General features: G+C 64.5%; 1 protein-coding gene across 5 annotated transcripts in view; it reads right to left on the minus strand.

The window, feature by feature from the left end:
* TPCN2 (two pore segment channel 2) overlaps positions 1–14,200 on the minus strand; it is a 29,058-nt gene extending 14,858 nt beyond the window's left edge. The window contains exons 1-12 of one of the 5 annotated variants that reach the window (XM_043924421.1): positions 14,005–14,138; positions 10,731–10,827; positions 10,507–10,587; positions 9,739–9,803; positions 8,933–9,009; positions 8,384–8,561; positions 7,094–7,210; positions 3,986–4,092; positions 2,828–2,900; positions 1,311–1,410; positions 385–450; positions 7–71 (exon numbers count right to left, since the gene is read on the minus strand). In XM_043924421.1, the coding sequence (XP_043780356.1) occupies positions 7–71; positions 385–450; positions 1,311–1,410; positions 2,828–2,900; positions 3,986–4,092; positions 7,094–7,210; positions 8,384–8,561; positions 8,933–9,009; positions 9,739–9,798 (843 nt within the window). In that variant the 5' untranslated portion in view covers positions 9,799–9,803; positions 10,507–10,587; positions 10,731–10,827; positions 14,005–14,138. Of the gene's footprint in view, positions 1–6; positions 72–384; positions 451–1,310; positions 1,411–2,827; positions 2,901–3,985; positions 4,093–7,093; positions 7,211–8,383; positions 8,562–8,932; positions 9,010–9,738; positions 9,804–10,506; positions 10,588–10,688; positions 10,828–14,004 lie in introns of those variants that run through there. The other 4 variants (XR_006345064.1, XM_043924405.1, XM_043924430.1 and 1 more) reach the window with 4 other exon arrangements.
* Positions 14,201–15,134: the final 934 nt, after the last annotated feature.

Below are 15,134 nucleotides of genomic sequence, written 5' to 3' on the forward strand. Positions count from 1 at the left end.
GCTCACCATCAGGTAGCCCCGGAACTGGTTGTAGATGATGGCCGTCATCAGGTTCATCAGAAACAAGCTCCCTTGGGAGAGGAAAGGCCATGGTCAGCAGGGACCAAACGGTCAGCGAGGACCGTGCGGGCAGGGGGCAGGGTCTGGAGGAGCAGCAGCATCCGGGGCCCCGAGGGCCGAGACGGGCCCAGCCCGTCAGCAGCAAGCCGGCTGAGTGAGCAGGGCAGGGACCCGAGGCCCTCGTGTACGGATGGGGCGCCACCTGGCCTGCCCAGCAGGCACTGAGGACAGGCCACCGGTGGTCACACAGAGGGGAGGCCACAGGGTTGGGGAACACACCCAGAAGCTTGCCCCAGTGACCCCTGCAGACCCGCCCAGACTCACCGATCAGGGTGTAGGCTATGAAGAAGATGGCGTAGGCTCGGTTCCTGGAATACACAGGAATCATCACTGAAAGAAATCAGAGAAAATAAAACACTTACAATCCCAACGTCCAGCTGATCCCCTTCATCGCCTTATATCACTGTCTTTTCAACAGAAAGGAGGGCCCTGTATCGGTGGACCTGGAAGGGCTTCTTGCCCAAATTCTGCCCCCTCACACCTCTGCTTGCACACCCGTGGGGACGGGGAACTCGCTACCTTCGGAGGATGCTCCGTGTGAGCACTCCCTGCAGACAAAGCCCAGCCCTCCCTCGGTGGCCGGAGGACGCACAGGACACGTGGGGGCAGTGCTCAGGTCCCGGGCACAGCTCTCGCCAGGTATGGAAGCCAGTGGCTGACCTCTTGGGAGGCCTCTATAGTTGGTGACCACCCCCAGCCCAAGACGAAAGGCCCCAGCCAGGCTGTCCAGGCCACAGCTGAGCCCAAGAACCGCAACCCCCCCACCTCTGGGCCACACGCCCGGCCCGAGCAAACAGAGGCTCCATCAGCAACCCTGACCCAGTCAACGTCACAGCCACCAGAGACCCCGCGGCCTCACACACGGCAGGGCTGGGCCTCAAAGAGGAGGAGGCCGCCAGGCGCCCACTGAGCCCAGGTCGGTCCATCACCACAAAGAAGAGCGTACCTCTAGCTTCTCAGGACTCAGAAAACAAGGGGAAGAGGAGAAAGAACAGAGAAAGAAAACTAAGAAAGGGGAAGAGGGTGGAAGCAGGGGAGAGAAGGAACACAAGAAAAAAGAAAGAGGGAAGAGGGGGTGGGGGCTCCACCTTTAATCACCAGCTCTCGACAAAGAGGCTCTGGGGGCCCCCACGCCCAGCATCAGGCTCAGCTCTAGCCCCGTGCCCCCGCCCTGCCCCCGGCCCCCGCACCGTCGGGATTGTTGGCGGTGGTCAGCAGCACCAGGAGGGTGGTCAGCGCCTCAGGCAGGTTGAAGAAGTAGGTCAGCCGCTCCCGGTCCTGCCCGGCGTCCTGCGGAGCAGACACAGCAGCACTGAGGAGCCAGCGGGTCTCGGGCCGCAAAGCCCAGGCCCCAGACCCAACACGCCCGGACCTCCCACCACGGCTGCACAACCTCAGGGCCCATCTCTCCACCTCCCCCAGGGGGCTCCGAGCTCCAGGCCGGGAAGACCGCACTCAGGACCTTCGGGCCGAGAGCCAGTGTCCAGGGACGCCCCACACGGACACCGGCCACGGGGGCAGGCCTGCTTGGAGCCACAGTGAACAGCTCTCACCAGCCTGGGGGCAGCATCACAGCCTGGGCCGAGAGGGCCCGGCGGGGGCCGGCCAGCCCGCTCCCAGCCAGACTCCACCGGCCGTGCGTGTGCCCTGGACACAGTGTGGGCGGGAGGCGCCCGCCCAGGCACAGAAAACCACCTCATCACTCAGGAAGCCTTGCAAGGCCACTCTCCTAGCTGCCACCTGAGGGTCAGCCCTCCACGGACACCTCGGGACCCTCGTGTTCCCAGGTCAGAGGCCCACTCCTCCCCCCATTCCCGGGGGTGCACCCTCGCCCATCCCACGCATCGGGCGCTCCATAAACAGCAGCGACACTGGACAGACAACGTGGGTCCTGAGATACCATTACTGGTCCCACCTCCCAGCCTAGCTGCCCCCGCCACCCAGACTTACACACACACACAGACACCCTCATGCATATGCACACAGTCACACACACACACACACACACACACACACACACAGACACCCTCATGCATGCACACACAGAGACAGAAACACACAGCACACACACAGTCTCACACACACACACACACACACAGCACAGACACAGTCTCACACACACACACACAGTCTCACACACACACACACAGCACAGACACAGTCTCACACACACACACACACACAGACACCCTCATGCATATGCACACAGTCACACACACACACACACACACACACACACACACCCATGCGTGCACACACACAGACAGAAACACACACACAGCACACACACACAGTAACACAGACAACACCCCCACCCAGCAAGAAGCTGCCGGGGGCCAGGAAGCAGTGAGGGGCTGGGAGCGGAGGGGTCCAGGCAGGAAGGAGTCCCGTCTGGAGAAACAGGCAGGGGCTGAGAGGGGCCACCCTGATGGCCAGTCTGAGAGGCCTCCATCTATGCGGGGTGCAGAGAAGGAGGGTCCGTGAACGGCTGGGGAGAGTAGGGCGCGGAGAGAGCAGCAGGAGCCTGGAGGCCGGGGGCAGGGATGCCCAGCAGGACGCAGCAGGAGGACTTCCTGGTACCAGGCGGGCAGGCAGCCTAACGGGACCTGTCTCTGCCGACCGAGAACTAGCCGGGGGGCTGACAGAGGCGGCCTGTGGGTGACCGGGCAGGGTGCTGCCTGGCGGCGCAGAGCGGAGAGCACCGTACCTTCTCGCCGGTGAAGAGCAGCATTCCAAACACGGTGAAGAGACACAGGTGGACGGCCAGCAGCAGCCCGACGCTGGGGAAGGTGGGGAGATCGGCACTCAGCGCTAGCAGACGGGGTCCCGGCTCCGCTGACCCGGCCCAGCAGGGAGCTCCCTGCCGCTACCCGCCACCTGCTCAGCCGCTCCGTGCCCTCTGGCAGGAGACGTGCAACCCGAGCGAGCCTGTCCCAAGAGAGACAGCTCCAAGGACCCCCGGGACTCGCAGAGAAGAAAGGCCACTGCATCAACCTGGGCCAGCGGTGAGGGGTCAGCCACATGAGTCATGGGGGTGGGGGTGCAGGGGGCAGGGGGGCCAGGGACGAAGGGAAGTGAGCAGTCGCAGCCAAGGCAGGAAGCATATGCAGGATGGAGCATGGGGCAGGGGTCAAGGCAAGGCAGTTAAGAGGGCTGCCTTAGGTGCGAGACAGAGACCCCCAAATGCCTGCCAGCCCACAAGCAGCCCCCTCCCCAGCCAGAGGAAGTGAGCTGCAGCCCCCAGCAGGTAGCAGAAATCCCCGCCCTGCCCTGTCAGCCCACCTGACCCAGCGCCCACCTGACCCAGGGCCCACCTGACCCAGTGCCCACCTGACCCAGCGCCCACCTGACCCAGGGCCCACCTGACCCCAGCGCCCACCTGACCCCAGCGCCCACCTGTCCCCCAGCGCCCACCTGACCCAGCGCCCACCTGACCCCAGGGCCCACCTGACCCCAGCGCCCACCTGACCCCAGGGCCCACCTGACCCCAGTGCCCACGTGACCCCAGCACCCACCTGACCCAGCGCCCACCTGACCCCAGGGCCCACCTGACCCCAGCGCCCACGTGAACCCAGGGCCCACCTGACCCCAGCGCCCACCTGACCCCAGGGCCCACCTGACCCCAGCGCCCACCTGACCCCAGCGCCCACCTGACCCAGCACCCACCTGACCCAGCGCCCACCTGACCCAGCACCCACCTGACCCCAGGGCCCACCTGACCCCAGTGCCCACGTGACCCCAGGGCCCACCTGACCCCAGCACCCACCTGACCCCAGGGCCCACCTGACCCCAGGGCCCACGTGACCCCAGCGCCCACCTGACCCAGGGCCCACCTGACCCAGGGCCCACATGGCCCAGCGCCCACCTGGCCATCTCCGGCAGTGAGCGCCGGATGCACTTGAGCGTCTTCTTCATCATGGAGGAATTCTGCATCAGGAAGAAGGGGCGCAGCAGACGGCGCACCCGCAGGGGCTGCAAGAGACCCGCACCCGCGACCCTGAGCACGGCCCCCAGGAGGGCCCAGAGATCCGATGCTCTGTGAGGACGGCCCCGGCCCCGGCTGTCCCCAGGCTGCCTGCTCGCCCGACCTTGACCTCCACATCCCTCCAAGCCCAGGTCGGAACCCAGGGCCCCCAGGCCCCCAGACGCGCCAGCACCAGGGCCGGGGGGTGACCAGCCTGTCTCCCCAGCCCCCCTACCCCTGCTCTCACAGAAGGAGGGCGCCCCTGGACTTGTCTGGGAAGCCGCTGTCGTGCCCTCCGAGGGCTGTCCCAGGCCTCCTCAATCTGTGGCCCCCAGCCCCTCATACACTCTGGGTCACAGTCTCCCACATAGACCAGACAGGCAGAAGCTGAGCACGAACCCCACAACACCACGCTCACACACACACCGCACCTCCATGCTCATACACACACTCTGGACCTCCACGCTCACACACATACACGCACACACCTGCACCTCCATGCTCACACACACACCCCCTATACCTCCACGCTCACACATACACACACACGCCTGCACCCCCATGCTCACAAACACACACGCTATACCTCCACACTCACACACACACACACACACCTGCACCCCCATGCTCACAAACACACACGCTATACCTCCACGCTCACACACATACACGCACACACCTGCACCTCCACGCTCACACACACACACCCTATACCTCCACGCTCACACATACACACACACACCTGCACCCCCATGCTCACAAACACACACGCTATACCTCCACGCTCACACAAACACACACACACACACACCAACACCCACCCCTTCCTCTCCCCCTCCTGTCACACCCGAGGGCCCGCCTCCCTGTGCTCAGAACCCTGGCCCCTCAGAGCCCCCCCAGAGCTCTTACCCCGTCCTTACGTGCACACACACACCACGTGCTTCAATACCTTCCACTCACAACAAAAAAGCCACGCTCCCCTCTGCTCATCTGTTCCTTGTTCCTGTTCCAGCCAATCCACCCTCCCGCCCAAGGGCTCTGGACCGGCCCGCGGTGACCATTGAGTCTCTGAGCCCAAGATCACCTCCTGTTCTGCCTGGCCGGCAGGCGCCTCCCCCCACGTGACACCTGGGTCACCCGCTCTCTGCCCGACCACGTGCTGGATGCCCCGAGCCCCTCGTCCCGTCTCACTGGCCTCATGGCCCAGGGAACTGGTCTGTCCTTACAGTATTAAGGGCCCCTCCACATTCAATCTACAACCCAAGCTGTCAACTCCACACATGTCCTAGCAGGCACCTGCTGGTCTCACAAACACAAAGCTGATGGCCTCCCCTCCCGGCCCAAGCCCTCCACGGCCGCCTGGAAGCCCAGGGCACCTACCCCTCACCTCCAGCTGGCAGCCACGCCGGGCACCCTCACCCCCACCTCTGCTCAGCTGGCCACCTGCCCCCTGCAGCTTGGGTGGATGGGGATGGGGGTCATGCTCGGGGCCAACACTATGGACATCCCCACCCTGGCCACTGGCAAAGCCCAGCGCCAGCCCCCATGTGGCCCCTGGCGGGACTCGCCAGCCCCTCCCCAAGCAAGGCAGTCAGCTGTCCTCAGCAGACAGGCAGGCAGGCAGGTGTGGACTCTGCCCCCTGCCCCCCCACCTCTCCCAGGACCACCCCTGAGGAGGGTGTTTTTGAACCACAGCTGTGAAGAGGACTGGGGGCTGGTGGGCAGGGCACAGAGCTCCAGTTACTATGGCAGGCTTGGGGAGCTGCCACCCAGGGGGACAGGGAGGTCTGTGTCGGCTCCCCCGAGGGACGTCCAGGATGAACAACTGTCCCAAAACTCCAGGAATAGAGAGGCAGATCGCCACGGACTTGGACCCCTTAGGAGTGAAGGTCCCTGTGTACACAGACCCAGGGATGTGGGGCTGGGGCAGGGAGACTGCAAGCGTGAGTTCGGGTCCCCGGCCCCCCAGCACACAAGCCACGCGGTCCTCCCCGCTGGTCACATGGACAGTGTGCACTGTAAGGGCCCTCGTGCCTATCTCTTCCCTGATTTCACCGAAGACCCTCACCCAGAAAGTTCGGTGACACTTGATGGACACAATGACCATCGCTCAGAAATGGAGCCGGCAGTGATTGGGCTGGCCTCTGCCCTGTCTGGGGAGGGGGCGAGCCTTCTCCTTGGTGGGGAGGGGGCGGCAGCTCCTCAGGGAGGGTCCTCATGCAGGGACATGGAGGAGGCACGGGGGGGGCTTCAGGGGGAACCGTGGCCCCCCCACCCTGCAGCCCTGCTGTGAGCTGGGGACCCACCCCTGACACCCGCATCGGCTGCTCCACTGGGTGGGAGGGCGGCGGGAGGGGTGGGGGTGCCCGCTGGCCTCCGTCCACGTGCCGTTCCCACTGGCAGCACCCGGGACCAGCCTCCAGCCCCCCAGCACTAAGTCACCACCGTGCCTCTTGGAGGCACCAGCACCCCCCAGAAGGCGGGCCCCCCCCCACCGAGTGCCACAGCCCCAGTCTCTTCTTTACTCCCCCTGCCCCTGGGCAGGGGGGCTGCTGCCTTCAGAGCTGGGGTCGCCGGTCCCCTTCTCGCTTTCTTGGTTCCTCAAGCCCTGTCTGAGCCCCTACGGTAAATCCTAACGGGGCTTCTGTGCCCCCAACCAGCCCTGAGGGCTACAGACGCCCCCAAACCGACACCTGCGAGCTCGGATCTATCGACTCACAGGCGGTGCCTCTGAGTGTTCCAGGCAGGCAGTGCGCCTGGGGGCAGGACTGCTGATGGCAGGGGGGATCAGGACCCTGGAACTCGCCCCCAGGGCCTCACGCCTTCCCTGGGACTGAAGGTGGGGACAAGGCTCCGGCCTGTGGGTGACTGACGTGGGCCGGATGGCGCAGAGCTGGGCCAGAGGGACGCAAGGCCCCACGGCTCTTCCCCGCACCCCACACGGTTCATCTGCACCCCCCACCCCCTTCCAGAGCTCCCTGCCCCCCTCAGAGCCGCCCGACCACCCACCTCCTGGCAGACGAGACTCAGCGACACGATCCAGTCCAGGAAAGACACGACCAGCACCACGAGGTAAGCCAGCAGCCAGGGGTTCCTCCGGAACTGGGCCCACCCGATCAGGTAGCTCTGCAAGGCAGACGGCGGCTGAGCGGGGGCAGCGATGCGGGGCCTACGCTATGTGGAAGCAGGGGCGCTGGGCAGCCTCAGGCAGCCGCGTGGTCCCCACGTGACTCGGAGCAGGAAGCTGGGCACCGAGCAGGCGGGAGGCCACACGCCTCGCCCTGCCTGCTCGTAACCACGGGCGCGGCTCTGACCCGCTCCAGCCTGTCCTTACGGCTGTCCTGCCTGTCCAGTCACCACTGCGGCTTGTGCGTGGGGACTGTTCCAGAAAAGACCAGGAACCAGAGCAGCGGCCCTGGGAGCGTGGGTTTGCCATCTGGGTGGCCGGCACCTAACTTTCTATCACTGGCCCCCCAGAGGTCACCGCTTGCAGATAAAACCCACGCCGTCTCCCACCTTCCGAGACTTCCCAAACGGACCGGCTGTTCAAAAAAGGCCAATGAAAACTCACCAGTTTCAGTTCCAGGTTAAAACCCCCAGACCTCCTAACCACATTATAGGCTAAAAAAGGAGAAATAAGACACCGTCCAGGGCTCTCGGTCACACTGAGGCTCACCCGTGCCCCTCGGGGTCAGACCACAGAAGCTGAACCGCCCCCTGAAGGGCCCGTAGGCAGGGTCCAGCTGGCTCAGCCCTGGACGTGCCCCTGGAGCATCACCGCTGTTTATCAGAAGTGACGGGAGGCGTGGCCAGCAGCGGCAAGTCCCTGCGGCTCTGACGCCCTGGCATAGCCCAGCTTGCTCGTCAGGTCAGGGCCCACCCCCGGCTTCTGGAAGGATCCGGGTCACGGAAGTCAGGCTGGCACACGGAGGGGGGGTGGCAGCGCCCCCACGCCGGCCCCGCCCCTCTGGGCTTCTCCTCGGTCTGTGGGGGCAGTGAGGGCTGTGGAAAGACCCCTCCAGCGCCCTCTTGTTCAGCAGGGGTCTCTCCCCAGGGTGGCACTGTGGACCCTCAGCTGCGCCCTCCCCAGGTCCCGCGAGGCCATGCACCCGCCATGGCTCGGCCGACCCCCATCAACGGTCTGGGCGGGGGCCGGAGGGGTGCCGTCCAAGAGGCAGGTCTGTGCCCTGCGGGTCAAAGTGCATGGTGGGGACAGGCGGCTGGCTCCGGGAGGGAGAAGAATGAACCCGGGAAGCCGCGGCCGGGCGGGAGGGCAAGGTGGGCGAGGTGCCCCCTCACCTTCACGGAGACGTCGGCCGCGAAGACCAGCAGGCAGAGCGCCTCGATGCCCTCGGTCAGGCCGCAGGGCGCCTCCCAGGGGGCTGGGCGGTAGCGCACGTCCGAGGTGCGCGTGAGCGAGGAAGGGGTCTCAACGAAGGCCAAAGCCAGGATCAAAAAAATGGTGAAGCTCAGAATCCTGGAAAATGAACCGAAACTGCCAAGGCGCGAACCAGCCACGCTCGGGGGCCCAAAGAGCAGACCAACAGGCGGATGCCTGGAAGGCAGCAGGGCAGACTCCGCGGGTCCAAAGGCCGAGGCCCACACCTCCCGCTCCGGGGCCACCCGTGTGTGGTCAGACCACACACACCGGGTCCAAACTCAGGTGCCACGGCTGGCCGGAAGAGTCTGGAAAGGAGCCCTCACCACAGAGGGGCCCTTTCTGCCTCTGCTCCGGTAAGGAGGGGAGACGGCGGCTCCTCGTCCACCCCACGGAGGGGAGCCTGCCTGCCCCCCGAAACCCCCCCCGGGGCCGGCCGCAGGAGCCCCGTGGGGCACGTGCCCGCTTACCACTGGCTGGTGCTGGAATAGTACCGCCTGTAGAGCCACAGCGACCGGGCGTCCATGCGGTGGTTGATGGAGCGATACTGGAGTGGGGGTCACACGGGGCGGTGAGGGTCCCCTCGGTGCCGAGACAGCCCGTGCAGGGCAGCCCCTCACCCCACAACACGTCCACGGTGGGGACACGGCCCGGGGATCACAGAGTCGGCTCCACGGGGACTGGGGGCTCGTGGCCGCCCAGCAAGGTCAGATCCTCCCAAGCTCCGAGGTTTCCTGGCAGACGGAGAACGCCCGGGGGCCGGACCCCGGGGCCAGCCAGTGGACGGACCCCGGCCTGCTGGACGCACAGCTGTGCACACAGCCGAGTCTGCCCGCGAGGCTCACCTCACGTCTGTGCAAGGCCGACCCCACCCCACCTCAGCTGGGCCACCCTGCAGGATGCCCCCAGCCTCATCCCCCACATGGAGCAACACTGGCTTCCACAGTCTATCTCCCGGATTAACCCGGGGAGTCGTCTGCAGGCGAAGGCAGGTCGTGCCACCTCTGGACATCTTTAAAAAACCCAGAACAGTACGGCACACGACAGGCCCTGGGCAGATGGTGAATCGGCGAAATGAGTGACCGGGGACCCAGAAAGGCACCTGGCACACGTCTCCTAAGGAGGGTTGGAGAGGACCAAGCCCCAAATCCCGGTCAGCACGGGGATGATGACCACACAGCCCAGCAACCGCAGCCTGGCCCCAGGACGGCAGGATGAAGGGGCCAGCGGGGCCGGCAGCCCCCATGAGCCCCAGGGCAAGCGCAGGCCCACCCACCTGGATGGCGTCTTCGATGAGGACCACAGCCTGGTCCAAGCACAGATCCCGCCTGGCCATGGCGCCTGCGGGCAGAGGGGACACAGCGGGTGAGGAGTGGGATCAGGAGACGCTCGCCCACCCCAGGACTCCTGGGGAGATCATGGCGAGGACCTTGCTGCGACCTTTCTGAGGCTCTGGAATGAGATGCCTGTGCCCTGGGAGGGGCAGGGTCTGAACAACAGGCTCCAGCCCCAGGATAGGAGCGGCTCCCACTGTGCCCATCGCCCTCTATCCAATGGGGGTGTTAACAGCTGCCCCACTGGGCCCCCAAGGTGAGTGCAGGACCCCCAGGGCCGGTCTGGGGCACGGACTGTGTTCATGGTCCCCCTCCCCGCCCCATCCCACCGCGGGCCTCCGGGCTGCCTTTGTCAGGACACCGCGGCCTAGCTGCCTCGACTGTGAGACGGCGTGGTGCTCCCAGCCTGCCCTCCACCAGACAAGGGCACGGGTCCCACACTGACGCATGAGCGTCACGTCTAGAAGCCCGAGGTGCTGCCTGACCCTCCACCAGATACGGAGACCTAAGAAGGGCCTTCTGGGGCCATCGTGTCCCCCACCCCCGGCTTGTGTCACAGGCCCGCAGGGCCCAGGCAGCCGCAGCCGAGACGGGGGTCCTCGGGGGCCAGGGGGAACCGACTACCAGGGGCCTTCGGGCAGGACGAGCCGAGCGGCTCCAACCTCAGCCCGGCACCCCAGGCCCCCATCAGGGAGCTCCGGGCTGTGTACCTGGTCGGGCCCCTTGGCCGGGCGTGCTGCCTGCCGCCTGGTGAGCATGAGCGTCGCTGCCACTCCGCACAGGACCGCTCCCTGACAGAGGGGAGTGAGAAAGGCGTGAGGAGCTGCAGCCCAGGGTGACGGGGAGACCCCCGGAGAGGCCGCGGCGGGCGGGCGGGGTGCAGCCCGGGTACCCAGGACAGCAGAGCCGGCACACAGCCGCCCCAGCGGCTCACGGGGCTTTGAGACGAGCTGAACTGGCTGGTCACCATTCCTGCCGAAGACTCTACTCTCACGTCTGGTCCCTGGAGGTCAGTGGCTGCCAAAACCACCCTTCACGGGTACCGAGAGAAGACAGGCAGGCAGAGAGGTGCCCGGGAAAGGGGACGCTGGACACCAGGGCAGCGCTCCAGACCACTGTCGTCTGCCGTCTTGTCTTGTCTTGTCTGCCGTCCCCAGGGAGGCCATGCCACTGTCCTCCGGGCCCGTGCAGCGGGGTCCAGGGACCAGTGGGGGACGTGGGGGACCGTGGACAGGAGACGGGACTCTGCCATCACCTTCCCGTGTCACCGAGAACAAGCACTATGGCCGTCAGCATCTGAGGGCCCCCCACGGACAACCTCCACACTCACCCCAAGGGGCCCAGGAGTTCCCCCGGAGAGGCTCTGAGGGCGGTGACTGCTGCTTCCCCGGAAAGCCTCCCGGGCACGCTGCGATCTGAGGGCGCTCGGTTTTGCTCCCTGCTGCGTCCCCTGTGCCCAGGCCGGCACAGGGCCCCGCACACAGCGGCTGGGGACACCTGTCGACCCACTGAATGAATGAACAGCCGAGGGGAGCCCGGGGAGGCAGAGCGGCCTGAGGGCCCCGTGTCACAACAACCCAGGTGAGAGACGGAGCTTGGCCTGAGGGGACCCAAGGAGACAAGCTTCCTGCATAAGACAGGCAGCCAGAGGCCCCGGAGCTCGCTCCAGGACCTGGACTGGGGGCCGCTGAAGGGGCTCGCCCAACTCTGACCACCTGGCCCTCGAAGCGCCAGACCTCCCGGGGTCCCTCCCGCCCTGTCCCCCCTGCAGCAGCCTTCCACCTGCATCTCGAAGCTCCCCCTGGGTCCCCCGCCCCAGGAGAGAGTCCACGCTCCGCCCGCACATCTCCGCCCCTGCCGCTTCCTCCACCCTGTGCCCTCCTCGCCACTCACCCTGAACTTGGCTCCACCAAGGCCAAGCTCTCCAAAGCCTCCTCACCCTCGCCCAGGGCCTGCGGCTTAGCAGTCTAGGGACTCATTGCCCCGGGCTGGGGGGGTGGGCAATCACCTGTCCACACCCCCGTCTCCCCACTGGGCACAGCAGGGTAGGATGTCAGAGCACAGAGGATAAGACGGTTCAAACACTGTGTCCCATGTCAGCCCCGCGCTGGTCCTCCTGCCCCAGGCCTCCCCTCCCCAATATCCCAGAATAAATCCCCTTCCCTGCTGGCTCCAGCTCCCCTCACTCCCTGGCTGGGCCTGTGTGACCCTGGGCGAGTCCCCTCACCTCGCTGTGCCTCCGTTCCTGCAGGCCCTACACAACAGGACTGATGTGCAGGCTGAATGGGTTACTGTAGCTAACGTGCTATGCACAGTAAGCCCTTCATCAACACTTGCTATCAGTATTCTTCTCAAAGCTCCTTCTATAGCCTAACAATCCCTTGTCCTCTGACTTTTCCATAACCAGTAAGAGGGTCATTCCCCGACCAGGAAGGGGAAGAGAAAACGACTATCCCCAACCCTGCAGTGGTGGTCCATGAGGATGGGCTGCGTCAGGACCTGATCACAGGGCCCCACTGGGGCCCGAGGGGCACCCAGCAGCAGCCTGCCCCCACCTTTGTTCCTAGGAGAGTCCGGCTGCAGGCCAGACAGACCCTGAGCTCAGGGTGCTATCCAGCAGCCCCGCACGGGAGCTGGGGGGAAACTCAGCAAGGGTCCGCAGAGCCTAGCTGGACAGCCTGGCCAGGGAAATCCAGAACACAGAGTGTCTTGTCTGTGTTCTCAGGAGCCCTCATCAAGGCCACAGGGTTGGGACAAAGAGCCCTCCCCAGAGTCCCCCCCACACCAGCCACACTGCCTGCCCCAGTTCTTGCCTCTACAGTAAGGGTCTCATCTGCCTGGCCGTGCGTTCTCCCGGGGCTGGACCTGCAGTGATCATAGTTCCCTGCCCAGAACGGCTATCGGCACCAGTGAGCACCAGCTCTGCCACGTGGCCGGGCACCTAGACTCTCTCTGAATCCTCACAAGGCCCCCCCTCCAGGGCAGCCCTAGTGACCATCTCCGTTTTACTGAGACTCAGAAAGGTTGGCATCATCGATTCAATGGATGTGAATTTGAGCCAACTCCGGGAGATGGTGAAGGACAGGGAAGCCTGGCATGCTGCAGTCCATGGGGTCAGAAAGAGTCAGACACAACTGAGTGACTGAACAACAACAGAAAGTTTACACCTGCCAAGGTCACACAGCCGGGAAGTGGCAGCACCAGAAAGGCACCCGGACCTCCAGACACAAAGTCTGCTCCCCCTGACATCACCAGGTCCTATGTATCTTGTCCAGGGGCCTGGGAGGCCTGGCACAGGCTGGATGGAGAACTGTCCTGGGACATGCTCTGAGATGGGCAGGTGGGCATGTTTCCTATCTCCGGTCAGGCACCCACCCCAACAGTCAGGCACACTGTAGACTCCCAGCAAGCAGGAGCCCAGGTGGCCCCTTAAGGAGCACCCCGGGCAGGGCAGCAGCAGCTGCGACAGGTCCCAGGGCTGTGATCTTGCACCAGTTGTGGACATTCTCAGGGCCTCAGTTTCCCCCTCCATAAAAGGAGGCTGAGGCCCTTCCCTCCCAAATCCAGCACCCAATGCCCCTGGGATGTAACAGGGACGGAAGGCCTCCACCCTCCCAGGCCTCCCCAGGAATTAGCAGTCTTTCTGCGGATAAACAGGAAGGGCAGGCCAGAGCTGCAGAGGGCAAAGGCAGGAAGCCGCCCCGGTTTGGGAAGCCTCACAATTCACTCCCAGCTAGGTTCGAAATTCACCTCGGCCACTTCCTGGCTGTGTGACCTTGGGTAGGGAAACGCCCCTCTCTGTGCCTCACTTTCCCCGGTAAGAACTGGGGAAAACCGAAGTACTTCCTCCTAGGGGTCACCAAGGCGATCCATGGAAAGTAGGAGGCCCCGGGCCCACAGAGAGGACTTGGGGGTGGGGCGGGGGGACTGAGCTGGCTGCCCCCGGACTGAGCGAGGCCTCTCTGTCCAGCCGGTCGGTGGAGCAGGGCGAGACATCCCCTCCCCAGCGACCCCGCGCTCCCAGCTCCATGCCCAGGCCGGGATCCGGGTCCGCAGGGCGCAGCCGCCCAGCCCTCCACAAGGCCCGATCGGACCCCGGCCGGGGGAGGGGGGCGCGCCCGCAGCAACAGCAGGGACGCTACACCGGCCGCCGGGACCCCGAAGCGCCGCCCCCGCGCGGCCCGGCCCCTCCCCAGGCCGCGGCTCACCAGGGCCCTCTAGGACGCTGCTGCAAGTGGGTACGCCCCTTGGGCAGTCGCGGCCGCTGCCGCCGCGGGCCCGGCTCAGAAGGGGTTCCGATTCTTCCCGGGTGTCCGCCATAGAGTCTCCGCCAGCCACCCGGACCGCGCAGAGGCGCTAAACGCTAGCTCCACCACGCAGGCGCAGTGCCCCAGCCCAGGGGTTCAGGCGGAGGCGGGGACAGCACTGTGATAAAGGGGCGTCCCTTCCCATCAGCCAGTAAGGATGGAGAACTTGCTCGTGGAGGCGGGACTTACCGAACCACACGCCCCCTGGTGGGCGGGGCTCAGCTTCCTGGTGGGAGGGGCTATAAAGGCCTTCTAAGGGCAGGGAGAAGCGCGTTCCTAACCGGTGGTCCCGCAGGATCAGTCCGCCCCACGTGGGCACGGGTTAGGAATGCTCATTCTTGGGCCGGCTCGACCTGCCTTCATTGGATTGATGCTTCATTCATTGATGCTGAAGCTGAAACTCCAATACTTTGGTCACCTGATGCCAAGAACTGACTCATTGGAAAAAACCCTGATGCTCGGAAAGATTGAAGGTGGGAGGAGAAGGGGAGGACAGAGGATGAGATGGTTGGATGGCATCACGACTCAACAGACATGAGTCTGAATAGGCTTTGGGAGTAGGTGATGGACAGGGAAGCCTGGCGTGCTGCAGTCCATGGGGTTGCAAAAAGCTGGACACAACTGAATAATATCTGATTAGTGTCCTTAATTATATCAGCAAAATCTCTTTTGCCAGCTAACCCACCACAACCACAAGCATGATGGGGAGGGAGAGGTCATGGGACCTAAAATTCTGCCTCCCACAGAGTTCTGAAAGATCAATAAGAAAAAGATTAAATTCCCCATAGGTGGTGGTGTTCAGTCGCTAAGTCATATCTGATGCTTTGTGACCCCATGGACTGCAACACACCAGGCTTCCCTGTCCTTCATTATCTAGAGTTTGCTCAAATTCCTATCCATTGAAGTCGGTAATGCCATCCAACCATCTCATCTTCTGTCCCACACTTTTCCTGCCCTCAATCTTTCCCAGCATCATGGTCATGGGGAAGGGTCAAAGGATAAGAACCAGAAGCTCACAAAAGAAGAAATAT

The sequence above is a fragment of the Cervus elaphus genome, chromosome 2, assembly GCF_910594005.1.
Source record: "Cervus elaphus chromosome 2, mCerEla1.1, whole genome shotgun sequence".
NCBI lineage: Eukaryota > Metazoa > Chordata > Mammalia > Artiodactyla > Cervidae > Cervus > Cervus elaphus.